We start from the raw sequence: 27,028 nt of genomic DNA, 5'->3' as shown, positions 1-27,028 counted from the left end.
CAGAACAGTGATTCTCATTTTAATGTGACCAAAATCACCTGAAGACCAGGTTAAAATGCAAATCACTGGGCCCAGCCCCACAGTTCCTGATTCATTAGGGCTGGATGGGCCCAAGGCTTTTGCATTTTGAAGTTCCCGAGTGATAGGATGCTTTTAATTGGCGAACCATGCAAGGATCACTGAATTAGAGTAAACTAGGAAGTCATGGCTAATATACTGTGCGATACGTAAGCGGTGTGCACATGATTTATACTACTATAAGTGCATTCTTTGTGTTATTATTTATAATACTAAAAATTGGAAAGTACCAAAATAGCCAAACAATACAAAACTTTTAAAATAACTTCACGTAACTTTTTAAAAATGTTTATTTTTGAGAGAGAGAGAGAGAGAGAGAGAGCAAGGGAGGGGCAGAGAAAGAGAGAATCCCAAGCAGGCTCCACACTGATATTGCAGAGCCCGATGTGGGGCTTGAACCCATGAACTGTGAGATCATGACCTGACCTGAAATCCAGAGTCGGATGCTTAACCTACTGAGCCACCAGGTGCCCCATAACTTCACATAGCTTTAAATGAAAAAACCACAAGTTATCTCAATGTTGTGTATACATGTGTGTAAGAACAGGGGACCTGGGTTAAATAGTGACCTACCAAGCGTTAGGACAAGAAGTGATCTTTATTTTCTTCTGTGTGCTTTTCTACATTTGCTGATTTTTCAATGGTCATAGTTTACTTTTGTGTAGTAAAGACTTTGTTAAAAATAAGCATCACAAAGTGTGTTAAGTACAGAACACATGAATCATCGAATTTAGCCATTTCTCTCATTACCTGTTGACATCCAGCAATACTTAATTATTCTCAGAGTATTCTTGAGGATACCTTAGGGCAAAATAGCCCACCACTTTTCCTACGTAAGCAGCCTCGGAACTGGTCACGTATGAGGGAGACAGAATCACTTAGCATTCGGAGTGTTGGCTCTGAGGCCAGACCTCCTGACCTTAAACTCTGCTCGGTGTCACTGGGCAAGCTTCTTCGCCAATGTACGTATTCATTTCTTTATTTGTAAAATGGGGATAGTCACCGGACCTATATTATAGGGCTGTTAGGATTAAATAAACAACTTAAGAAATGTTAGCCATTGCTATGGTTGTGAAAAAAAATTCAGCAGTTGCTTCGTACCAGCACACATACGTCAATGTTGTCTGTTTTCGTCTAGATCTGGATGTGTGGAGACCAACTCTTTGTACTCCCCTGCTCGCGGGTAGGACACATCAGTAAGCAGCGCTTTCCAAATCAACCTGAGTTTGCAGAAGCCATGACATATAACAGTCTCAGACTGGCGCACGTTTGGCTGGATGAATACAAGGTGAGGGAAATGTCTCTGATTTGGAAAGACGAGCAAGAATACAGAACGGGGCTTGGCACCCAGGAACCCGTTCCTGCCTTTCCAGATAACAAGTTTCCTTAAATTTTTGGCACACCTTCAACCCCTCATCCACCTTCCCCAGACCCTATTCTCAATTAGTTCATTCGAACCCACTACACTTGAACGTTCCTTTTTATTTCAATTGCTGGGGAAACTCAAGTTTCTCAGAAGTAAATTCATCAACCCAGGAAGTTTGGTTTGTTTGTTTGGCCCAGATCTATGTCCCTCCCGCCCCCCACCCTGTGGGATCCCCCCTCTGAAGCAAACATCTCCCGCTGTTCCCATCCCCATAGGCAATTCTTTAGATTCTCTTCCTCTGGTACCAAGTTCCCAAGGGTGCGGCTACTGTGGTCTGGACACCACGCGACAGACTTCACTACCTCTCTTCTACCGACAGTCAATTTCTCTATCAAAGCCAGACCCCTTCATCTGCACGTCTCCCCAAGGCTGCAGCCCCTGGCCAGGACCTAAAAGGGTGCACACACAGAAAACATGTAGCCACGGCCCCATTTGAACTTGAAAGGTGTCCCTCCAGGATCCACGCACAAACATAGACAGCAGTAGCCCCAAGACCTCCTTTCAGATATATGGGGAGAAAAATGGGAGAACTTGCTGTGATATTATATGTCCTGGTTCCAATCTAATATTTCTTTATTGTTTTAAATTATAAAAGGAATAATAGTCTTTTTTGAAAACGTCAATATTTCTACATGGCCGTTTAGATTGGCAAAAATGTCAAACGTCTGGTAGGACCAAGTATTGGCAAACACAGGAATTCTCAGACACGGCTGGTGGGAGTATTATTATAAACTCACTTTGGAAAACAGTTTGGCAAAGTCAAGTAAAGATCATGAGTATCCCATGATCCAGCAATTCCATTCTGTGTGCACACCACAGAAAGGCATGCCTTTGGGCAACCAGAAGACATGAACAAGAATGTTTAGAAACAGCATGGTGGATGTGAGCCCAAACAAAACACAGCCCAGCTGCTCATCAAGAGCAGAATGGATAAATGGGTTATATTTAGCTGATATAATTCTATACAGCCATGAAAATTACCCAACTGGAGATACACACACAACGGTACAGTAAATCTTAAATCTTGCTGGGGGTACCTGAGTGGCTCAGTCGGTAAAGCATCCAACTCTTGACCTTGACTCAGATCTCGATCTCATAGTCGTGAGTTCGAGCCCTGCACTGGACTGGGCATGAGGCCTACAGGGGCGCCTGGGTGGCTCAGTCGGTGGAGCGTCCGACTTCGGCTCAGGTCATGATCTCGCGGTCTGTGAGTTCGAGCCCTGTGTCGGGCTCTGTGCTGACGGCTCGGAGCCTGGAGCCTGCTTCGGATCCTGTGTCTCCCTCTCTCTCTGCCCCTCCCTGCTATTCTCTGTCTCTCTCTGTGTCAAAAATAAATACAACATTAAAAAAAATTTTTTTAAATAAATAAATAAAAACAGACATCATGGTGAACAAAAGCAGCCCAACACAATATACTGATTTATTCCATGTCTATATGTTAAAAGTGAGTAAAATTAAGGCATACAATTTATGTATTCATAATTAGATAGCAAAGCTAAAAGGAAAAGCAAAGACGTGAATACATAATCATGATAACATTTAAAGGTTTTTCATGTTTAAAAAAAATTTTTCTTAATGTTTACTTATTTTTGAGAGAGAGAAAGAGAGACACAGTGCAAGCAGGGGAGGGGCAGAGAGAGAGGGAGACACAGAACGGAGTTCTGCTTTCAAGGAGGCTTTGGTCTCTTTAGGATAGCTCTTTGAATATAGGGCAGACTGAATCCATTAGACTTTTGTACTCAGTACTATCTTAAATCGAGCGTGTAGAAGACTAACCAGGTGATAACAATGGCCAATGTTGATGTGACACCCTGTGTCAGCCTGCGTTTACCCAGTGCTCCGTACGTATTACACTGTTCGGTCCTCAGGACAACCTCACGAGGGTAAGGGCAAAGGTCACATAATAAATGACAGAGCAAGAATTCGAACCCGGGCTGTCTCCCCCCACAGTCCACTTGCCCTAAGCCACTACACCATCTCTCATTTCTGAAACCACGGAAGTGTTGATTGGGACCAGGGAGGGAGGGTTTTCCTTGAGTATTGAGAGAGCAGGAGAAAGGAGACATACAACATAGGTGGCTGTGATTCTTGGGCTCCTAAGAAGCAGGACCCAACCTTCCTGCATCCCACTACACCACCTCCGTGTTGTGGTTCATCACAACACATCCTGCAAATATGTGCAGAGTGAGTGAATTCCAGGCACCACGTGGGTCTCTGCCCACACCGTATGGATGAAATTGGAAGATATTTTGTTCTGTTTTTGGGTTTGTTTTTTTTTTTTAGTTCAGGTGATGAAAATATACACTGCTATGTTAGATACGATTTGATTACCAAAGATTTGTTTGGTTTTAATGAAATTACTCTCTATTTCCATTTAGGAGCAGTTTTTTTTACGAAGACCTGGCCTGAAATCTGTTGCCTATGGAAACATTAGCGAGCGTGTTGAGTTAAGGAAACGATTGGGTTGCAAATCATTTCAGTGGTATTTGGATAATGTCTTCCCAGAACTGGAGGCATCTGAGGGCAGCAGATGAAACACAAATAAATCATTTTCATTAAAAAAGGGTTGGGGCGCCTGGGTGGCTCAGTCGGTTAAGCATCCGACTTCAGCTCAGGTCACGATCTTGCGGTCCATGAGTTCGAGCCCCATGTTGGGCTCTGGGCTGATGGCTCAGAGCCTGGAGCGTGCTTCCGATTCTGTGTCTCCCTCTCTCTCTGACCCTCCCCCATTCATGCTCTGTCTCTCTCTGTCTCAAAAATAAATAAACGTTAAAAAAAAATAAAAATAAAAAAGGGTTAAAAAACCCCTGTGTCTTCAACATAGAGGAGAAAAGTCCAGAACATCAAGAAATTGTGTGAAATGCAGTAAGAAATACAACCAGAGTGCTCTAGAATAAGAGTGCCTTTCTGTCTTGCTTTGATGATAGTTTTTAACCCTTCGTTACACGTCACTGAATTTCTGGGGTGGCAAAACCGTGAACATTAGAAAGATACGCTGTCACACAGTGCAAACTATCACACCATGGATTGAGGTGAAGTGTATTGTCTCTAGAATTTGCCCAACTCGCTTGGTCCTGTTAGACCACAGGGGATGCTCCACTCTGGGAGGCTTTGTCCATTCCTACTCTAGAACTCAGAAAGACGTTCACAGAGAGCCTTGGTTGACACGTGCCAACGTTGGCTCAACTGTGTCTAGATCCTTTTCTTGCTGCTAGTGTCGATTTTGGTGCTGATTTCTTGCTTGCTTGGGTTCCTGAGTTCCAGATGTCCCGTCCACTTGCTTTGGTGGCCCAGTCCAGTCCTGTAGACCAGCCTTGTTGTCTGTGGCTGTCAGTCCCTTTGTCACTTGGAGACAGTCCCCCTGCCTTGCTTCTGGTTTTGCCTTGTTCATATTTCTCCCCTCCTATGGCTCTGGCCTATAGTTGTCCTAACACGTCTTGCATTCTGCACTTTGTTGATGATTGATTTTTCTGACTCAGACCTGTTTAGCTGGGATTGGGGGAAGGAGTGGCTAGGCTCCCTATGTACCCTGTGTGAACACACTCCCGAATGTCTAAAGTACTTCTCTTGGGTTAGAGGGATGGCTGTTGTGTTCACCCTGGTGAAGGTGGCTAGAGAGGGGAAACGTATTTGATTCACAAAGACAAGGAGAAAATGAGGGGAAGAACACACTGAAAGGAATAAAAGGACTGGGGGAGACTTAGGGTGGGATCACTAAACCTAGCCTACGTTGAAGAAAATAGAAGCTAGTTTTTACAGCAGGAAACAACTTATCTATTGTGCTCAATCAATAATTGAGTGGTTGGTTATCTAGGGCTAGGTATCCTTCTAAGTGAGGGAGCAGGAAAACATCTCTCCCTTCATGGAACTTGTATTCTTTGGGATAATCTATATAATGTGAAGACGAAAGAACCAGCGTATAATCTCTTTATACATATGTATTTTAGCAAGATACTCTATAAAATCTATTGATAGATAGACATCGGGAGACCTGGGCTCAGATATTACAGATGGCCAGGGTAACTTTATTGAGACTTTAAAAAGTCAATCTGGCAATACAAAATAAGCACCACATTATGATTTTGTTCTTGGCCCATTTTTATACCATCTCTGCCTCTAGAAAGCAATAGAAATGATTATAATAAACCCATGAGTCTATTAAAATTAGTGTAAAGTACAAAACAGAAATCTTTAGCAGGAGAAAAGAATTCTAGTATAAATACTAGAGAGTAAATATAAGCGTATCATCTTGAAATAACTTTTTCTAGTTTTGAAATTTGAGAATAATTGTTTTCTTTGGTAAGCATAACAGAGGATGCTATAAATTCCATCTTTGCCAAAAAAAAAAAAAATGTTCTTAGAGCCATAAAACTAATATTGTCTTAGTTTTCTAATTTAAATGTTGGTTCAGGTACTACATAATGTGGACTGGTCTTAGAAATGATGTAGTGTGTTGCTTAAACAAGTTCTTTTGAATACTGTTTCAGTTGACTCTGGAATAGAAACCAGAACCAACATCCAAGGGCCCATGGGTGGCTCAGTTGGTTAAGTATCTGACTCTTGGATTTAGGCTCAAGTTGTGATCTCACAGTTGTGAGATCGAGCCCCAGATTGGGCTCCACCATGGGCATGGACCCTGCTCACATTTCTCACTGTCCCTCTTCCTCTGCCCCTTCTCCACTTGCGCTCTCTCTCTCTCTCTCTCTTTCTCTCTCAAAACAACAAAACCAAAAAACAACCCAACATCGAAATATTTGGTGTGATTGAAAGGAAATCTACATTAGCCTGTAGGTGGCAACTTTTTATTTCAGGTGGAAACTTAAAAATGTGATTTATGTTCTGGAGCTAATTGAGGAATATTTGCTAACCCTCTCAAAGCTTTTCTCAAAACACAGTTTTTGGTATGATCAAATGCTCAGACAAGCCCTAAAGTAAGCCTGGGAGTTCTGTAGCTAAAGCATACATCTAGGAGTTTACCCTAACATACACCTGCGTGAAAATTGAGCTCCCATTATGTTCCATACTCTGTGGTAAGTACTCTTCCTTGATTATCTCATTTCACTCACACAGCTTTGTAAAATAGGCCCTATTGTCATTCCCATTTCATAGACGAGAAAACCAAAGTTAGATTTGTCCAGGGTTGGGTTGCCAGTGTTAGCAAATAAAAATGCAGGATGCTCTGTATTTGAAATTTGAATTACGGATATGCAACATTTTGCTGTATTTCACATATTCCACGGAACATACTTCTACTAAAACATTGTTGTTTCTCCGAAATCACATTTCAGGTCATCGTGGATTTCATCTGGTAACTTCATCTAGGGGCAAACTAACACAGCCCATACACTAGCAGGATCCGCCCAGTCTCTGAGACTCTGGGTTGAACCACATTACACTGCAAAGAGCATTTTAGTGTCATTCTTCACAACGGTAAAACTGGAGCTCTCCCCAAACCTCAAATGCTAGTATACCATTATACATCAATTTGCTAGACTAGGATATACACCCACTCAAACCCTTTAAAATAACAGCTAGGAAAAAAAAAATCCGTTCAAGACCCATCAGAATGGCACACATTTAAACATCTGACGCTATCAAAGGTCGGGAGAAGGTGGAGTAACGGAAGCTCTCTGGCACTGACCGTTCCCTACGGCGCCGATTTCAAACTTAGGTTGTATGTGAATCACGCGGAGATCTTGGTAAAATGCAGACTTCCCTTCCTAGGTAGGTCGCACGGGGCTGAAGATTCAGCAGTTGTAACGAGCCCCCGGCGACACTGGCGGCGCTGCGGCCAAGGTCGCACGGGAGCCCCGCACCCCTGCACTCCTCCCACCGGCGCGTGCGGTCGGTCTCCCCACGGCTTCTCGGGGGCGTGCACCGCAAAGCCTTCACACTTGAACCCACGTGTCTTTTATCGCAACGGAGCTTGAACATCGTTTAAAACGTGTAAGCCCACTTGTCCTTAACGAGGCCTTTTTATACGAGAAGAAACCCGAAGGCCGCCCGTCACAGACCCTCAAGGCTGTGGCCCAAAACGCGGCCTCGACGGCGCCCGGCACCTCGCCGCGGCCGCTGGGCACCCACGCCGGGCGAGCCGGGTGACGTCACTCCCGCGCGCGCGGGGGGCGGGGCCTTCCGTCACGTGGCCCCAGGGGCACGCGCGCTCGGGCCGAGACTGCGGCGCGCGCCAGAGCGCCCGGTGCAGCGTTTCCTTCGGGCCCGCTGTGGCTCATGCGGCTCGGACCCGGGCTGTGGCGGGAGAGAAGATGCCACGGCCCGAGTCCCAGAAGGACGGGATCCTGCGCTGCCGGCGTCGGGGTGAGTAGCGCGCGGCCGGGCTCGGCGGCGTCTGAGCCCGCGCGGCCTCCGTCGTCCCCTCGGCGCCTCGGGCGAGCTGCTCCGGCGCGCGGCCCCGAGGCCCCGAGGGCTGGTGGCCGCGCCCGCCGCCGGCTGCCGTGTCGGGCCTGCGGGCGCGGCGTCCGACCCCGCGAGCTCGGCCCCGCGGGGACAGGCTGTTGGCGGCGTCACCGCCCGCGGGGCCCGGCGCGCACCTGCGGGCGAGGGCTGCAGCCGCGCGGTGGCTCGCGGAGCTGTGGGCCCGGAGCTCCCGCCGCTCTTTTCCCAAAACGGAGGCCGGAGCCCTGCGGCTCAGCCTTCGAAGCAGAGCAAGCGGGGCCGCAGAAGTGAGAACGGAAAGTCGCAGCCGGGAGCGCCGCAGAGGGGAGGAGTGAACAGAGCACCCGCCCCGCTGCCCCCCCCCCTCCCCCTTCCACCGGGTCCAGGTCGCTTGCGTTTCCCCCGAAAGGCGCAAAAACTTTCTCCTTTTTTTCCTACGGTCATTGACCGAGGCCACATGTGGGATTTGGTGGATGTGCGTCTCGTTTCTCTTTTCGTTTTCTTTGCAAATATACTCGTTGGAGAAATTGGGTTGTCTTATATAGTTTACTACATTCCTGAAATCCATGCAGTTTGCGTAAAATGTAAAAATACCAAGTTCCTGCCTTAAGGTCTGATAGACTGCTTCCTTTGAGGAATATTAACATACGTGTGATTTTTGTTGTTTTGTTGTTGTTGTTGTTGTTTTTTTAACCATCAGAGAAGATTGGGGTCAGCATTCTTTTTTGCTTTGGGTTATGAAAGCAGTTGTTTGGTTGGTCGGTTTTCCAAATATAAAATGAAATTACAACTTTGTGCTTTTTTAAAAAAAATATTTATTTTGGAGAGAGAGAGCACGAACAGGGGAGGGGCAGAGAGGGAGGGAGACACAGAATCCGAAGCGGGCTCCAGGCTGAGCTGTCAGCACAGAGCCCTAAGGCGGGGCTCAAACCCACAAACCCCAAGATCATGACCTGAGTCGATGGTTAACCGACTGAGCCACCCAGGCGCCCCTGAACGTGCTTTTCACAGTATTATTGTGCACCAGGATATTCTGTTGTCACTCTCCTCCCCCAAATCGTGGAGTAGACCTGACTTTTCAGTGTCTGTGTGTTTATTCCACTCACTTTTTCCCGTGTATCCAGAAGTACTATGTGTTGAAATATGATCTGCTTTAAGAAAAATGGAAAAATCTTACCTACTTTAAGAGAGATGATACATACCTTCAATAGGTATCAGTTGAGCTTTTCAAATTAAAGGTGGTGAAAGAATAGGCCACACTTTTCACATCTTCTTTTGACAAATTCTGTGCTGTTCTTTGCAATTTGGGTTCTACTTAGTTGTTTTTTTTTTTTTTTTTTGTAACTTCTTTTTATTGGGGTAAAACAGTAAAACACAACATGCAGTTTATCATTAGAACCATATTTAAAAAAAAATTTTTTTTTTAACATTTACTTATTTTTGAGAGACAGAGCTAGAACATGAGGGGGAGAGGAGCAGAGAGAGAGGGAGACACAGAATCTGAAGCAGGCTCCAGGCTCTGAGCTGTCAGCACAGGGCCAGAAGCAGGGCTGGAACTCACAGTGAGATCGTCACCTGAGCGGAAGTCGGACACTTAACCGACTGAGCCACCCAGGTGCCCCTCATTAGGACCATGTTTAAGTGCACAATTCAGCTGCATGAAGTACATTGACAATATTGGGTCACCATCCCACTATTTCCAAAAACATTTCTCATCACTCCAAACAGAAACTCTGTGACCAGTAAGCAGTAACTCCCCATTTCCACCTTCTCCCAGATCCCTTCGGCCTCTCTGAATTTGACTACTCTAGATAAAGTTGAGTCAGACCGTATCCTCCTTTTTATTTCATACAATATTTGTCTGGCTTATTTCATGTGTTTTCAAATTTCATACATGGTGTAGCATCTATTAGACTTCATTTCTTTTTATGGCTGAATTTTTTGGCTGTATCACATTCATTCATCTCTTGATGCACTCGGGGTTGTTTCTACCTTCTGGCTACTATGAATAGTGCTGCTATGAACATGAGGCTCCTTGTGTCTGTTTTTGATTCTTTGGGGTGTATGCCTAGGAGTGGAATTTGCTGGATCCTGTGATAAATCTGTGTTTGACTTTTTGAGGAACAAACCCTTCACATTTTTAAAACTGCTTTCTTAAGGCCTTCATGCCCCTGCTGTGGCCAAATCTGATGGCCCCACCTCAACTCCTGCCAGCTTGACCTCTGTAAATCTTGGTGACACCTCATGTTGCTCGTCAGTACACCCTCTTGAGGTTCTCGATTTTCTGATCCTTCTCATGTCCTCTCTAAGTATCCTTTTCTACACGATTTTTAAATGTGCTTGTCCCCAGAGGTTCAGTGCTTGCTCCCTAATCCATTTTGTGCTCATTACTTAAAGCCTCTTCTGCTATTATTTCCGTGTAACTTGAACTAAAGTTTTGGTGTTCTATTTTTAACTTCGCTCTGAGGCTTAAGTTTGAATGTCAAGCTAGGGACACCTCTACATCAGGTGTCCTTTCCAGTGCAACATACCCAGACCAAAATTCGTCCTCTGCGAATCCTCCCAAACCTGTTCTCTCCATGCTCCCCGTCGCCAAGACTTGAAAGCTGGGAGTTGTTTTTATTCCTTTTCTCCCCTAGGGACCCACGTCCTGTCACGTTGACCCGTGCAGACAGTTCTGCCTCTGATCCTGCCTGCCGCCCACTTCCACAGCTCTGGATAGAGCCGTTTCCGCTGCTGCTTTTTTTTTTTTTTTAAAAGATCTAATTGGCTTTAACGATTCATGAATCAGGCAACATCTCATTTAGCAAGGGGGAAGCTCCCATGATTGCCTCTTATTGGAATTTTTCTAACTGGACTTCCTGGTTCTAGATTTTTTTCCCCCTCTGTCCCAAACCATTTTGTACACTTCTGCTGGAATTTTCTTCCTAAGATATATTTGTCTAAAGATATTAGTTAGCTTTCTTTTACATTCAGAATAAGTTAATTCTTTTTTTTTGTTTGTTTGAGAGAGAGAGAGAGAGAGAGAAAGCGCATGAGGAGGAAGGGGTGGGGGGTGGGGGGACAGAGGATCTGAAGCGGGCTCTGTGCTGACAGCAGAGAGCCCCATGCGGGCCACGAGTTCACAAACTGTGAGATCGTGACCTGGGCTGAAGCCGGACACTTAACTGACTGAGCCACCCAGGCACCCCCAGAACAAATGAATTCTCCTCCTCAGGGCCAGAGCCCCAGCCTGTACTCCCGGAAGTAATTGCCTTCCACGAGCCTTAACCAGCCAATCATTCATTACAGCCAACCGTTCTAACTTGCTAGTCCATTTGGAAAACTAAAAACAAATACATGTTGTGATTTTCCAAGCTGTGAATTTTTTCCTTGAAATGTTTCAGTATTTGGTCATTGAGGTATTATTTTTTTAAAAGCCAAACTTGGACATCAGCTTCTAAGAGAAACACACTTATGTCTGTATAGTTTGTTTATATCTTTATTGTAGCACTTTTTAGACTTTGCTTTAGGACGTGCCTGAGTTTTTTACCCAATTTATTATTTCTTTAGGATTTTTGTCCTTAGAGAAAGTGAGATGATTGGCTAAAGGAAATAAAGATTTTTTAAGATTCCTGTGCCATTGTCAAATTGCTTTTGAAAAGGGCCTGGCAACTTATAATTTTATCACCGATAATGACCCAGATAGATAAAATCATGAATGAAAATGGAATTATTACAACCAGTCCCTCAGAAATATAATTTTATCACCGATAAATGTATCATTTGAGTATATGTACTTCAGGGAATATTTTTTAAAAACTTTGCTAATTGGAGACGTAGGATCTTATTTTTCTTTTTCTTTATGCGTCTTTACTGATTGTTGATACTGAAGACTTTTCCATATGTATTTCCAAGATTCATCCAAGTTGTTCACTTATCAGTAGTTTGAAAAATGCTGTACGGAGAGTCCCAGCCCCAGCCTTAGCATCACACAATAGAACAGGGTTGCTCAGCCTTTGCACTGTTGAAATCTTGGGCCAGATAATCGTCTGTTGTTGGGGCCTGCCCTGCGTATTGTAAGATGCTTAGCAGCATTTTGCTACCCGCCAGATGCTAGTAGGATCCCCCAAGTTGTGACCACCAAAACCACTTCCAGACGTTGCCAAAAGACCCTGGGGGCTGCCAGATTTGCCCAGACGGTATGGAGTGTCTCAGCCCCTGGCTGAGAACCACGGACCTGGAGCTGCAAGACTGTAAGTCCAGTGACATAGTCCACCCTTCACCGTGCCGCGTCTGTGTTCACCCCCAACACCTCTTTCCACGTGAACATCCTGTCTCAAAACTAAATTGTAAGCTGTCCTCCGATGAAGCGTCTGTTGACTAGGAGGGAAGCAGAAGTGAGGAGAAAATAGTGCATATGTACAAATACACAAAACTCACAAGGACAGACCACTGGCATTTGTGATCTTGGACTCAATGAAAAAGAATTAATTGAGGACTGAACTGTGTAAGCACATTATAACCCTGGAGATCAATATACCTACAGAACCCAACACCTGAATATAAGGGTAAGGGTCAAAGGAACATTTTTATTAGGTGAAAGATACATATTTTTTAATGCTTTATTATGGAAAATGTTCTGTTCGTGGTCGGTCTTTTTTCATCTATTACCCTGCCTGTCTCATCTCCTGTTGGTTAATTTGAAGCAGATTTCAGGTATCATAGGATTAGATTATTTTCGCTTTGTAAAATAAGCTGTCCCTTCCTTTGGAAAGCCAGCAAGAGCGGGTTGAGTTGCTTCTCTCACCTTGCGTCATCCTGATGTCCTCTTTTGCCTCCCTCCTCCCTCTTCCACATTTAAGGACTGTGATTACCCTGGGTGTACCCAGTTAATCCAAGATAATCTCTGTATTTGAAGGTCAAGTGCTGAGAAACCCCAGTTCCTGGGATGTGGATACTGCTGGGGGACCATAATTCTGCCTCTACATAGCACATCAATTGTGCTTCTTGTAAAGAATTTTTTTGGTGGTTGCCTTAGAGTTTACAGTATACATTTTAACGTGTATTTATTTTTGAGACAGAGAGACAGAGCATGAACGGGGGAGGGGCAGAGAGAGGGAGACACAGAATCGGAAGCAGGCTCCAGGCTCTGAGCCATCAGCCCAGAGCCCGACGTGGGGCTCGAACTCACGGACCGTGAGATCGTGACCTGAGCCGAAGTCGGCCGCTTAACCGACTGAGCCACCCAGGCGCCCCTACAGTATACATTTTAAACTAATTAGTTTGAATCTGCCTTCACGTAACACTCTATTGCTAGACTTGTACAGGTACCATATTAGACTAGCCCACCTTTTCCCTCTCATTCCTGTGAAATTGCGGTCATTCATTCACTTACCAGTATGCCAGTATGTCATTCGTTCACTCAGTGTATTGTGACATATATTACTTTGAACAGCTTAGATCAACTGAGAATAAGAAATCAAATTTTATTTTCATTTCATTGTTTTCGTCTCTGGTGTTCTTTGAGTAGATCCAGGTTTCTGACCTGTGTCATTTTCCTTCTGCTTGAGGAATTTAGCGTTTCTTGCAGGGCGGTTCTGGTGATAGATAGATTCCTCAGTTTTTCTTCCAGAAGGTATTTCTCCTTAATTTTTGAAGGATAATGTCAGTGGATATAGAAGTCTAAGGTGGTGGGATTTTTTTCTTTCACACTTTGACTATTTTAGTCTGTCTCTTGCTTGCATGATTTCTGATGAAAAGCCCACTGTAATTCTTACCTTTTTCCTCTCTAGGTAAAGTGTTTTTCCCTCCCTGTGGCTTCTTGGAAGATTTTTTTTTTTTTAACGTTTATTTATTTTTGAGACAGAGAGAGACAGAGCATGAACGGGGGAGGGCCAGAGAGAGAGGGTGACACAGAATCGGAAACAGGCTCCAGGCTCTGAGCAGTCAGCACAGAGCCCGACGCGGGGCTTGAACTCACCACGAGATTATGACCTGAGCTGCAGTCGGCCGCTCAACCGACTGAGCCACCCAGGCGCCCCTTCTGGAAAGATTTTTTGTCTTCTGATTTTCTGATTATAGTATATGCAGGTGAGAGTTTTCAGGGGATTTATTCTGCTTTGGGTTCTCTTGGCTTTCTGGAGTCTGTCACTAATTTTGGAACGTTCTTGGCCATTATTATTGTCACCTCACATCTTTCTTCTTCCTTTTTTCTTTCTTCTTCTGGTATTGCAGTACTTTTTGTGTTATACTTCTGAATTTGCCCCACAGTCCTTGGATGTTCAGTTTTTTCCTGTCTGCGTTTCGGTCTGGAAGGTGTTGACTTCTGTTCAGGCTCACTGCTTTTCCTTCAGCGGTGTGAACGTGGCGGAAGGCCGTCTTCATTGCCCTCCCGGTCTTCTCGATTTTTAGCCTTGCCTTCTGGTTCTTCCTTAGAGTGTCCATCTCCCTGTTGATATTGTTCACGTGTTGCATGTTGTCTTTTCCGTTCGTTCTTAACGTATCAATTAGAAATAGTTGAAATTCTCGGACGATCCCCAAATCTGTGTCGTTGAAGTCTGGTCCTTGTGATTGCGTCGTCTCTTCAGACCTGCCTTCCGCTCGCTTTTCGGTACGTCTCATCTCTGTTGTCGAGAACCTGACAAGGGTCAGGTCATAGCACCTGAGGGACGTAGACCTCTGGCGAGTGGCTTGGTGGTGCTCTGGCGAGGGGTTTGGCTCTGTTTAGCGTTTGCTGTCGCTGCCGGATGCTTCGGATTCTTCTGGCGACCTTGTTTGTATCTGCCCTCTTGACCTTGCGATTTTCTGAGCAGCCTTCCCCAGACAGTCTGTGTCTTGCAGCTGTTTGAGCCGTGCCTCACCCTGGTCGGCCCTGGAGCCCTTGGGTGTGGTGGTCAAGTACGAGAGAGGGTGAGAGTTCCGTCATCGGCAGATGCCACCGTCACGGGTGCTCGCCAGTGGGGTGGCGGTTCCCCCTTCCCGGTCCGTTTCCCGGAAGCCTTGACCTTTGGCGATTGTCTTTGCCCCTTGGCTTTGACTGGAAGGCTTAGCAGGGGCCCGGGTGGGGGGCGTGCCCTTCCCCGAAGAGGAGAAAGCTCTGGCACGTCTTCCCCCTGGAGCGGATGCCCCTGCGGTGGGGAAAGTTGTGGGTGTTCCGGCGAGTGCTCCGCCCGTCTCCCGCCAGAGGCCGAGGGGATCTTTCCGCCCCTCCGCCCTCGCGGCGAAGACCCGCCGGCCGCCCGCTGGCGGAGCCCGCGGAAGGGTGGGGACGGCCGCCGCGCGCTTCCCCGGAGTCGCTCCCTCTCCCGTCAGCGCGCGGCGTGCGGCCCGGCGCCTCCTCCGGGAGAGAAGGTGCCGGCGGTGCGGCTCCCGCGTCGGGGCGGCCTCGTTTCCCCGCGGTGCCGAAGTCCCGGTTTTCAGCGTGTCCGGCTCTTCATTGTGGGAAGGAGGGGGACGGTGGCCCGTAGGCTCTTCTCCCGTTGGAGCCGGAAGCAGAAGGCCTTCCCTGCCTGCTTCACGCGGAGTTCGTGACGTGGGCCCGTGTTCGTGAGCGCGGCGCAGGGGCCCGGGACGGTGGCGCCGCGGCCAGACTCGACCGCGCGGCTCGAGCTGGTGTTTTGCGTTTCTCGCTTGACCGATGACGATTTCGGGCTGTGCTGCCCGAGCCCTTTTGCTTTCCTCAGAAAAGAATGTTCTTCTCTCGCGACCATAAAAACGCCTAGCGGCTTCTCAGAACTTCTTGTAGGCATTATTCTGCATTTTGCGGGCAACGAAAGCTATACAGACCCACCTTTATTAAATTTTCCACTTAGGAATAATACCGTAATTCATACGTAGAAGAATTTGTCAAGCCGTCTCTTTTCTGCCGCAGCCCGATTCTGTTAGTTTGGGTTTCTCCAGAAGCAAATCCTGCGATGCAAATGTAAATTGGCCTTGTTTCTGTGTGAGGTAATCTCCGGACCCACCGGTAGGGGAATGAAGGCGTGAGGGAGAGAGACAGCGAGGCAGGAAGGGGCGCGGACCTCAAGCAAGGCCGTAAGGGTGTGCGGAGCACGGAACACACGCGTCGGTCACGGTCCAGGGCGAGCGGGGCAGGGACCGGGCACTTTGACCGTCCGCTGTCGAGGGCCGTCCTTCGGCAGGTGCACGTTCCCACATACTTTGGGGCGTGCCCCGTATGGGCGCCTGGGCTCCGGGGGCCAGGGAGGCGGGCACTGGCGGTTGGAAGCAGACCTGTGCGGATGCTGAGACCCCGGAGGATGTCCCGGTGACAGCGTCTGCTCTGTGCCTTCCGGCGGCTGATCGAGCGGGATGAGCCGGACTAGAAATTGGCCGTTTGCCCCACCGATCAGTCGGGTCGTCAGCTTTCTAAACCTCTTCAGGTGGTGGGTGGTACTCGGAAACGAGTTTTCCGAGGAATGCGCAAGATTTGGTCACGTGATTTTCTGATGGTCGCTTTTTGGATACCCGTTCACTTTGAAATACAGAAGCAGCGGTTTAGAAGATAATCCTGGCCTCGTGCTTCTGGTAATTCCAGCCTGGGTAACCTGGTTCAGAGCTGTCACTGCTGATGGCAGAGAATTCCCGGGATGGTAAAGAATTCCTGGCTCTTCATCGTGTGCCAGCAGAGTAAAACTCAGAGGCATGGTTTAGGGGTAGTTAACTCGGTTAACGCTCCTTCGGTCGTAGGACGAAGCTGGCTATAGAAGGCCGTGCGGACCGTGGACACACGTGTGCGTGTTTATATTGGGTGTGTTGAAAGCCGTTTGAGTTTCTTAGTTGTTTGGATATCTGAGAACACTTATTTCTAGTAACCATGTTTTTTTCCCTCTTCATTTATTTCCTCTTCATCTGATGTCCTTTGAGTTTAATTCTCCTTTTTATGGGCAGAAGGGGAACAAGCAAGAACAGTTCTCATAACTGTGGAGGCTGTAAATGGTCACTGGGTGTTCATTCTGTACACCTCAGTCAGGAGTTGCGTTGTGGGCTGGGGACTGATCACAACTTTTGCAGTGTTTGAATTTCTGTAGGTGGGGGACGTGCCCTGCCGCTCTCATCCCTCTCTCTGGCTGAGTCACCCATTTATCTGCCTGGTTTCTGACTGCATCGGATCGTGTGAGCCTTGCGTTGACATGACATCGGCTCTTTCTGTTAGGACCCAGGAAAGGCTGCAGCGGGCATTTCCTGTCGTTCCTGTCGATCTTGATCAGACACATGGGATCAGGAATGAATTAAGGAAAATATGAGAGATCCCAATAAACTAGAACCGTGTGTCGTAGAGTATATACTTAGAAAGGTCTTGAATGTAATGATTCCTTGAAGTAAGTGTGTTGTGCAGGCCTCTCCCGAGACTACGGTCACTTTCTCCTTTCCGTCTTAACCAGGGAGAGCTGCCCCTTTCCGCCTGGGCGTTTGATCAGACAGGATATTAAAGTGTACTGGTCAGCCTCTCCCAGCCCGTTTTCACTGACCAAGCAGGTGTCCCGGGATTGGTTCCCGTGCTTCGTCATATTGGCTGTCCTTTTAGTTTCCTTTTCTTCAGTGCTTAATTAAATTTGCTTCTTTCTCCCGTCAACATTACCATGTGGTTTTCCTCTGCATTTGAGGTGTAGTGTATAGACACTGCATGTGTTTATGTTCTTTTTGATTTTCTTCCAGAGAGGGGATTCATAAATGTCTGAGCGATGTCAGAGGATTATTCCCGGGAACATATGATGTCTGGAATGTGCTCTGAACCTTTCCTAATTCAATGATCTCCTTACTTGTAATTATGAAATGTGTTTGTGGTGAATGTTTTCTTCTAGTCTTTCAGGTAGATAAGGAATGAGAAAAAAATAATGTGGGGTTTTGTTTTTTTTTCCCTGTTGTCATCACCGTGTAATTTCACAGGGGTGCATAGGAAAGGCATGTGCTATAAATCACATGACCGTAGCTCAGTTAAAATATGAATATGTCTCTTTTATGGAAAAAGCTAACAGATGTTTGCTGTTTGACAATTTGGAATATAGAATAGACCGATGAGAAAATAACCGGGAACTGCACAAAGGTAAATATTTAACAAACAAAGATGACTTTTTAAACTTCATTAAACATTATGGAAATTATTTTGTGCTGAAGGACTGTGAAAGCTCTACTGTGTATGAGTTAGGTAGTATGGTCTTCTCCTGTAGTAAAAGAAGATGGACATTGGGCACACGAATTCAGACTGATTAGTGATTTGTGGAGGAAAGTCTTTCAAAACGTGCTGTTAGAATATTTGTTCAGTGTCCAGATTTTATTCTCAAGTTTTTGACACCTTAATGGAATGAAAATAGCCTTCCTTTTAATGTGCTAAAATCCCTTTTGCTTCTGAGGTTAGAAGGAAAGGCCATATTTCGTTCAAAGCCTCAAAATATTTAATCCTCTCCAAAGTTCTTATATTTTTAAGTTAGGCTAAGAAATTTTTTACCTTGATTTTTAAAGAAATATATATTCTTTGTAGGAGATGTTTTAAGTAAAGGAAAGTCACCAGAAAATTAGCTATGATGCCACTAAGCTGATTCTATTAAGTGTATTTTTTCGTTATTGCTGATAACAGTGTAACATTTTAGGTCGTGTGAGAGATTAAAAATAAGCAGTAGAGGTGTGCCTGGGTGGCTCAGTCGGTTAAGCCTCCGACTTCGGCTCAGGTCATGATCTCACCGTTTGTGAGTTCGAGCCCCGCGTCGGGCTCTGTGCTGACAGTTCAGAGCCTGGAGCCTGCTTCAGATTCTGTGTCTCCCTCTCTGTCTGTCTGTCTCTCTCTCTCTCTCTCTCAAAATAAACATTAAAATATTTTTTTAATAAAATAAAAATAAGCAGTAGAATATATAGCAAAATATTTGCAGTAATGAGATTTCAGGCATTTTTTTTTTTAACTTTTTGCTAATCTGTTTTTTCTGATTTTTTAGCATAGTAGCAGAGCTTAAAATATTAATCCCTACCACCTTGCGTGGTGTCTGGCATATAGAGCTCTGCTGTGTTCCCAGTATTAGCCTTTCCTTAAGGATTATCTAATGATTTTCAGAAGAAGAATGTTGGATTATTTAGTACATTTAATAGGCCCTGACTGGAAGATTAATGGAATGGTTTCAAGTATCATCTGTAGAGTCACATTGGGTAACAGGCACCATCCTGGTGAACTTTACATAATTTGACTATTTTATGGAGCATAATTTAGTAGCTGGTGCGTGCTGTGTTCTTTGTTAATAGAAGATAACTATGGACAGCATCTCAAAATGGGTTTTCTTAGCTCAGACGACTGTGCTGTTGAGAAATACCCCTCACTGTAATTGATAATGATGCTGGAATTTAAATTGAGTGAGATCTCATGTGATTTTAGCCCTTTGTGTCATATGTAATTTGCCAAAGAGCCTTTTTGATACAACGAGACAGCAGATGCAAACAGCAACGATCGGTCGTTTTTTGAGTGGACTAAAGCGTATATGTGCTTAAATTGTCCTTGCATATTTTTGTATGTATCTTTCTAGTCTCCTGGGTTGCATAGTGGTGCAAGGCTGCTCTTCACCTATAAATATGAATTCTGCCTTTTAGTCCTGCCTCTCCATTCTATTTCCTTTCTCTCCTAAAGGGTATTAACATTTTTTTTATGGTTTATGGGAGAATGCTGGAAACCAACTTGGTATTGTGCTTTGTCCTTCCTTTGCTTTACCCATCCTTTGTCTTCTAAGCAGTTCTGTGTGTGAATGTAGATGTATTTACATGTAGCATTCTATATACCCTCTTTTCCATCTTAATTTTTTTCACCTGGCAGCATATCTTAGTGATAAAGCCATAGTAACTATAGAGACTTTTCTCTTTCCTCTTTACAGCTGCATATTTTATTGTGTGGATGTTTCTTAATTTGTTCGACCAATTCTTTATTAATGGACAATTGGACTGATTCCAGCCTTCTGCTATTACAGAGAGTCCTATAGTGAATAGCCTTGTGCATACATTACTTCCTATTTTTCTGGGGTGGATTTCTAAGAGTGACATTGCTAGGTCAGAGGATAAATGAATATGCAGTTTTAGTAGATGTTGCCAAATCTCCCTGCATAGAAACTGTACCACATAGGAGCGTTTCTCCATAGCCTCATTATCAGACTATGTTGTCAAGTTTGTGGGTTTTTATAAATTCAGGTGGGGGCTTATTTTGCTTATCTTCCCTTACTGTGAAAAAGGTTCTGCATTTTTTCATAGCGTTAAGAACCAGTTGTGTTTCTGTTTCTGTGACTGGTCTGTAGGGTTGTTGGTCCTTTCTCGTTGTGACCAAGACTGGAAGATAATCCCTAGTGATTTCCTGCCACCTTCTGCTCTCACTTTGTGTGATTCTCTCCCCATGTGTGGGAGTGCTTTTAACCAACAAAACATGGCAAAGATGATAGAGTGGCGGTTTCTTGATTCGCTTACGTTATGTAGCAAGGATAATGGGATCACTCCTGTGACTATATCATATAAGACTGTGTTAAGCAGACCGGAGGAGATTCCTCATTGCTGGCTCGATGAAGTTACTGTGTGGTGATGACCACGTGGCAGGGAACTGCCGATAACTAGGGTCTGAGGGGGTCTCCAGTCCACTGGGCCCGTTGTCGTAGAGCCATAGGAAATGAATTCTACCAACAACTTGATGAGTTTGGGAGCGGTTCTTCCGGAATTAGGCCTCCAGGTGAGAATGGAGCTTGGCTGACGATTAGCGTGAAGTCTTGCTGGACCCTGAGCAGAGGATCCATCTAATTAAGCTGTGCTCAGACTCTTGATGCTTAGAAATTGTGAGGTAATAAATATGTGTTGTTTTGCTGTAATTTGTTATATGGCAGTAGATATCAACATTTTATTTTAATGTTTATTTTTGAGAGAGACAGGAGGGTCAGAAAGACGCCAGGGGAGTGCGCCAGGGGAGGGTCAGAGAGACGGGGAGACACGGAATCCGAAGCAGGCTCCAGGCTCTGAGCTGTCAGCACGGAGCCTGATGCGGGGCTCGGTCCCGTGAATCGCAAGATCGTGATCTGAGCCAAAGTTGAATGCTTCACCGACTGAGCCACCCAGGCGCCCCTACAGCAGTAGATATCTAATACCAAGGTAATACCTTTTTGTCTGTGTTACAAGTTGCAAGTATTTTTTTCCTTTTTCTCGTTTGCCTTTTTATTTTTCTTTTGGTGTCTTTTGCCACCCCCAATTTTTTTGTTCTTATATAATCCAGTTTATGTATCTTTTCCAGTATTGTTTCTGAATTTTCAGTTTTAGCTAGAAAAGTTGTGACCCCTTGCAGATAATAGAGGAATTTACCTTCGTTTTCTTCTGTTACTTGTATGGTTTCATCTTCTGTATTTATTTTTTTTTAAGTTTTTTAATTTTAATTCCAGTATCGTTAACATATAGTGTCATATTAGTTTCAGATGTACATTATAGTGATTCACCAATTTATCACATTACTCAGTGCTCATCATGATAAGTGTACTCTTTAATGACCATCGCCTGTTTCACCCATCCCCCCTGTTCCCTGCCTCCCTTCTGGTAACCACCAGTGTGTTCTCTGTAAAGAGGCTGTTCCTTGGTTTCTTTCTTTTTTCCCCCTTTGCATATTTGTTTTTGTTTCTTAAATTCCATATGTGAGTGACATCACATGGTATTTGTCTTTCTCTGACTTATTTCACTAGCTCTCTAGCTCCATCCATGTTGTTGCAAATGGCAAGATTTCATTCTTTTTTATGGCCGAATAATACTCCATTGTATACATATATACCACATTTTCTTTATCCATTCATGTATCAGTGGACACTTGGGCTGCTTCCATAGTTTGGCTATTGTGAATAGTGCTGAGTATACATAGGAGTGCATGTATCCCTTTGAATTTGTACTTTTGTATTTTGGGGGGTAAATACCCAGTAATGGGATTACTGGATGGTAGAGTAGTTCTATTTTTCATGTTTTGAGGAACCTCCATACTGTTTTCCCCAGTGTCTATACCAGTTTGCATTCCCGTTGATAGTGCACGAGGGTTCCTTTTTTCCCCCACATCCTCACCAATACTTGTTATTTGTATTTTTTTAGCCATCCTGACAGGTGTGAGGTGAGATTTCATTGTGATTTTAATTTGCATTTCCCTGATGATGAATGACATTGAGCATCTTTTCATGGGTCTGTTGGCCATCTGGATGTCTTTGGAGAAAGGTCTATTCATGTCTTCTGCCCATTTTTTAATTGGATTATTTGTGGGGTTTTTTAGATGTTGAGGTTTATCAATTCTTTATATATTTTGGGTACTAATCCTTTATCAGATATGTCATTTGCAAATAGCTTCATTCAGTAGGTCTTTTAGTTTTGTTGGTTGTTTCCTTTGCTGTGCAGAAGCTTTTTGTTTTGATGTGGTCCCAATCGTTTGATTTTTCGTCTACTATATTTAAATATTGAGTTCACATCAGATGTGTCTAGGTGTGAGGAGTGGGCCCTAGTGTATCCTTCACCATATGGCTAAGCAGTTGTCCCAAAACCAGTTTGCAAAAAGTCACTCGTTTCCTCACTGGCGTGTTATCTGTAATCATTTATACTAAATTTCTAAGTGTAATTGGGTCTGTTTCTCAAAATTTCTCATCCTGCCCCATTGGTTTCTCGTCTGTGCATGTGTCATGCTGTGCCATTTAGGTAAAAAGCTCTGGAGTTTGTTTACTACTCAGTAGGGCTCACCCCTGCTTATACTTGGTTTTCAGGATTTGCCTGGCTATTGCCTGCTTTTTCATTCTTTCCCAAATACACTTTATAATCAACTTGTTTAGCTCTAGAAAAAAAAAATCTGTTAGTATTTTTAAAGTTTTTTTTTTTTTTAAAGAGAGAGAGAAAGAGGGAGACAGAATCCCAAGCAGGATCTGTGCTGTCAGGGCAGAGTCTGACGTGGGGCTCGATCCCACAACCCTGAGATCATGACCTGAGCTGAAATCAAGAGTCGGACGTTCCATCCACTGAGCCACCCAGGCGCTTCTGTTAGTATTTTAAATAGCTTATGTAATATATATAAGTTAACTTAGGGAGAGCTTTTATGATGTGGGGTTTCTCTGTCCAAGAGTAAGGTACATCTTTCCATGTGATCAAGTCATCTTTTGGGGCTCTCAGGAGTGTCTTATGGTTTTATTTGTACATGTTTAAGATATTTCCTGTTAAGTTTGTGCTTAGTGTTCTTAAGAATTTTTATATTTTTCAAAGATTTGTAGTTGTAAATGAGATGTGTGTTTGGGAGAGGTTCGATTTGTCAGATTTTGAGATCAGTGTCCTACTCATTTTATAAAACAGATTTGGAAGATTTCTTTTAATTATTTCTGCAGTGGCTTAAGTAGCATTAGGGTCATTAGATCTTTAAAGGACTGGTAGAATTCCCCTGTGAAACTCTGTGCCTGGTGGTTTATGTTGTCTTGAGGAACTTTCTTCTGAGAGAGAGAGTGCGTGCGAGCAGGGGAGAGGGGCAGAGGGAAAGAAGAGAGAATCCCAAGCATGGAGCCTGATGTGGGGCTTGATCTCATGACTGAGATTGTGGACTGTGAGATCGTGACCTGACCTGAAATTGAGAGTTGGACACTCAACTGACTGAGCCACCCAGGTGTCCCTGTTTTGAGGAACTCTTATGAGGTTATTTCTTCTGTGATGATTGGTCTGTTTACATTTCTGTTGGGACTGGGGTCAGTTTGAGTAAGTCATATTTTCCTTAAATGTTACTCTTCTAGGCTTTCAAATTGATATGCAAAGAATCATATGAAACCGTCTTGATTTATAAAATTAACTTTTGCAGTGATTTCAAATTTATAATTAAGAAATCTTGGACTGAGAAAGGAAGACTTGGGACTTTTGCTGGCATACTGAATATTTTGCTTAGTAATGACTACATCTAATGAAACTATTTTAACTGGTTAGCTGTTTTCTCCTCCTTCCCCTCCTCTTGACAAATGTTTATTCCCCAGGATGTGCTTATCTCATATATACTCTTCTCTAAGATTTTTTTTTTACATGTTTATTTATTTATTGTTTTTGAGAGAGAGAGAGAATATCCCAAGCAGGCTCCACACTGTCAGTGCAGGGCCCAACGCGGGGCTCGAACCCATAAACTGTGAGATCATGACCCGAGCCAAAATCAAGAGTTGGGACGCTTAACTGAGTGGGCCACCCAAGTGCCCCAAGTACGATTTTACATAGCACAGAATCAAGGTCCTGTAACCTCTTCTGGAAGAGAGATACACTCTGCATAATTTTTAATTACACAAACCAGTATTTGTTAATTTTTAATACTAGACACTGGGCCAAACAGAATGGGTTTGAAGAGACAGAAATGATCCCTGTCCCCTGAGGGGGTTGCTCACGGCGAGTATAGTGGCACTTAGGCTCTAGGCACGTTGTTTATTGCCACAGCTCCAGCTCATGTATTTGGAGAGGATTCTTCTGTCATTAACCGTACCTCCCCCAAATGCGAGTGTTGGCCTTGCGTTTTCCGGGCACCACACGCAGTCATTCCGTGTTCCTCTCTGTAGTAGTGTGATGCCAGCGATCATTCAGCCACACCAGAACCTCAGATCCGTCGGTCATTCCCGTTGGCACGTTGCATGTCCCTGTCCCCAGTCTGCTGCTTTTGTACCTCCCTGGTGAAACCCTGACTCTGCTCACAAGGCACCTGTCTCAGCCTCTACCAGGCCATGACTGCCTGGTCTCACTGGAAATTCATGTGCACAGCTGGTTAGCCTTTTGTTCATTTAACTTTTGGAAAGTATTATGTTGACATCTAACTGCTGAAGTTTTGGCTTTGTTAACTGTCCAAGTTTATGATTGAAAGAATTTGTTCACTAGCTGTTTTCTATTAACTACCTTTAAATGTTTGCTTTGGTCCTCCTTTTAAAGGCTTTCAGCCTCAGATATTGAAGCCATGGGTGATTGCCGATAGAAGGAAGAACAGATAGCACACTTTATTGTGTAGATGCTGGATTCATTATATGTTAGTGTGGATTAGATTAAAATTTCAGCTTTTGGGTTTCGTTTGGATGTTTTAACTTCTTAAGCAGTTAAGAACTGGTCATCTTATTAAATAACAGGTATCTGACTGCTTTGTACTTTCTTCATATATTTTTTTAGAGTTTTATTTATTTTGAGAGAGAGAAAGCAGGGGAGGGGCAGAGAAAGAGGGAGAGAGAATCCCAAGCAGGGCCCAAACTCATGAATGGTGAGATCATGACCTGAGCTGAAATCAAGAGTTGGACACTTAACTGACTGAGCCATCCAGGCGCCCCATACTTTCTTCATATTTGAGTGCTAACTTCTTGACCTGTCTAAAAACTGAGAGTGTCTCTGTTGCTTCTGAAAGACTGTTATGGTTAATTATATAAAATAAATGACCAGGGAGCCTGGGTGGCTCAGTTGGCTAAGCGTCTGACTTCAGTTAAGGTCATGATCTCGCGGTTTATGGGTTTGAGCCCCACATCGGGCTCTGTGCTGACCGCTTGGGGCCTGGAGCCTACTTCGGACATGTGTCTCCCTCTCTCTCTGCCCCTCCCTTGCTCGCACTCTGTCTCGCAAACATTAATAAACATTAAAAAAAATTTTTTTTAATACATAAATAAATGACCTGAGTTTATAAGTTTCTCTCATTTTTATAGGTTCCTTAATTTAGTGTAAGAATTGACCAAGGAAAAAATTGCTCTCTAAAGAATTACCATAATGTAGCTTGAGGAAAATAATATCTACCTGATCAAACTGTTGAGAGTTAATACATTCTGCAGTTCAGGAAGCAAGACCTCGATGTTTGAGCTGTTGTGTTGAGGATTGGGAGGGGTATTCTGGGAAAAATTTTGAACGGAGTTGACCAAATCCTATGGGTGAGGTCTTGAGGAGAAAACTTTTTCATTTTGCCCACAGGTTGCGGCAGCCAAGAGGGGACTTAAGATCATGCAGTAGACAAAGTGGAAAGTAGTCTCCTGTTTATTTATTTAATAAATAAATTTTTTATTTAATTTGTGAAATTGGACACTGAGAGCCTGTCGTTTTTCTTTCTTTACCTCTTCTAATAATAACTATGCCTGTTCTGGGTAGTTTCATACTGCTGAAATAAGGCAGTCATGATCTCTGTGCATAGTTTTAAGGTATTGCTTTGCTCAAACATGATAGCAATACATTTGTTTATAAATTCCCAGGATTTTGCAAATATGTTGATAACTGTATTACAGTCATCGATTCATTAAACTCTATGAATACTTATTAAATGTTTGCTGCATGCCAGGCGTTGTTGTAAGCTCGAGATACTGCAGGAAATGAACAGATAAAAGCTTTTGCCCTACTGAAGCTTACCTTCTAGCAGCAGGCATGGACAGTAAATAATACGTAATTATGTAGTGTGTAAGAAGGCGGAAGTTGCAAGGAGTAGGGAAGATCAGAAGTGCTAGTATTTGGCGATTGAGTTGCAGTTTTAAATACGGTAAAATCTAGAGACTTACTGAGAAGGTGATATTTGAGCAAAGATTCAACAGAGGTGAAGTCTGTTGAGGATGAAAATTATTCTTTTGAAAAAAATTTTTAATGTTGGTTTATTTTTGAGAGAGAGGGAGAGTGCAAGTGGGGCAGGGGCAGAGACAGAGGGAGACAGAGGACCCAAAGCGCGCTCTGCACTGACAGCAGAGAGCCCAACATGGGGCTCGAACCCACGCACCGCAAGATCACGACCTGAGCCGAAGTCAGACACTCAGCTGACTGAATCACCCAGGCGCCCAGGGATGACCAGCATTCTAGACAGAGGGAAGGACCAATGCATAATCTGTCAGTGGGAGTATGATTGATACGTTTGGTGACCCGTAAGGAGACCTGTGCCTAGAATGAAATGAACGAGGAGGGAAGTAAGGAGAGGTATGGTCAGAGAGGTGATTGCAGAGGAGGTAGGGACTTGTGGGTCATTGTAAGGAACGTGTGGTCACGTATACCATTCATATTAGGTATTAGACCTAATGAGGAGGAGGAAAAAGTTAACATTGTTGAATTTGTGCTCTATTCCTTCATTCTGTAGTATCATTCAGCAGCTGCTACGTGCCATTGCTTGTGCTAAGTGAAGGAAATACAGTGAACAAATGAAACAAAAGCTAGCTACAGTCTCTGGTTCTCTCCATCCAC

The 27,028-nt window shown here is 44.3% G+C and overlaps 2 protein-coding genes and 1 long non-coding RNA gene across 5 annotated transcripts in view; 2 read left to right on the top strand and 1 right to left on the bottom strand.

Annotated features, from left to right (window-relative positions):
* Positions 1-4,072, top strand: part of GALNTL5 (polypeptide N-acetylgalactosaminyltransferase like 5) — a 55,342-nt gene extending 51,270 nt beyond the window's left edge. The window contains 2 exon segments of the mRNA XM_027051249.2: positions 1,217-1,366; positions 3,883-4,072. Coding sequence (XP_026907050.1) covers positions 1,217-1,366; positions 3,883-4,038 — 306 coding nt within the window. The 3' untranslated portion in view covers positions 4,039-4,072.
* On the bottom strand, positions 351-7,686 carry LOC128314676 (uncharacterized). The gene is made up of 2 exons (XR_008296540.1): positions 7,142-7,686; positions 351-2,821 (listed from the first exon to the last, which is right to left on the bottom strand). It is a non-coding gene; the product is annotated as an uncharacterized LOC128314676 (long non-coding RNA).
* GALNT11 (polypeptide N-acetylgalactosaminyltransferase 11) overlaps positions 7,685-27,028 on the top strand; it is a 41,791-nt gene continuing 22,447 nt past the window's right edge. For 2 of the 3 annotated variants that reach the window (XM_027051241.2, XM_053217839.1), the window contains exon 1: positions 7,685-7,822. The gene's annotated coding sequence lies outside the window, so the exon portion shown is untranslated. Of the gene's footprint in view, positions 7,823-15,667; positions 15,830-27,028 lie in introns of those variants that run through there. The other variant, XM_027051244.2, reaches the window with a different exon arrangement.

This window comes from Acinonyx jubatus, chromosome A2 (assembly GCF_027475565.1).
Source record: "Acinonyx jubatus isolate Ajub_Pintada_27869175 chromosome A2, VMU_Ajub_asm_v1.0, whole genome shotgun sequence".
NCBI lineage: Eukaryota > Metazoa > Chordata > Mammalia > Carnivora > Felidae > Acinonyx > Acinonyx jubatus.
Note: the sequence above shows the minus strand (reverse complement) of the source record. Positions and strands in the feature narration are given on the sequence as shown.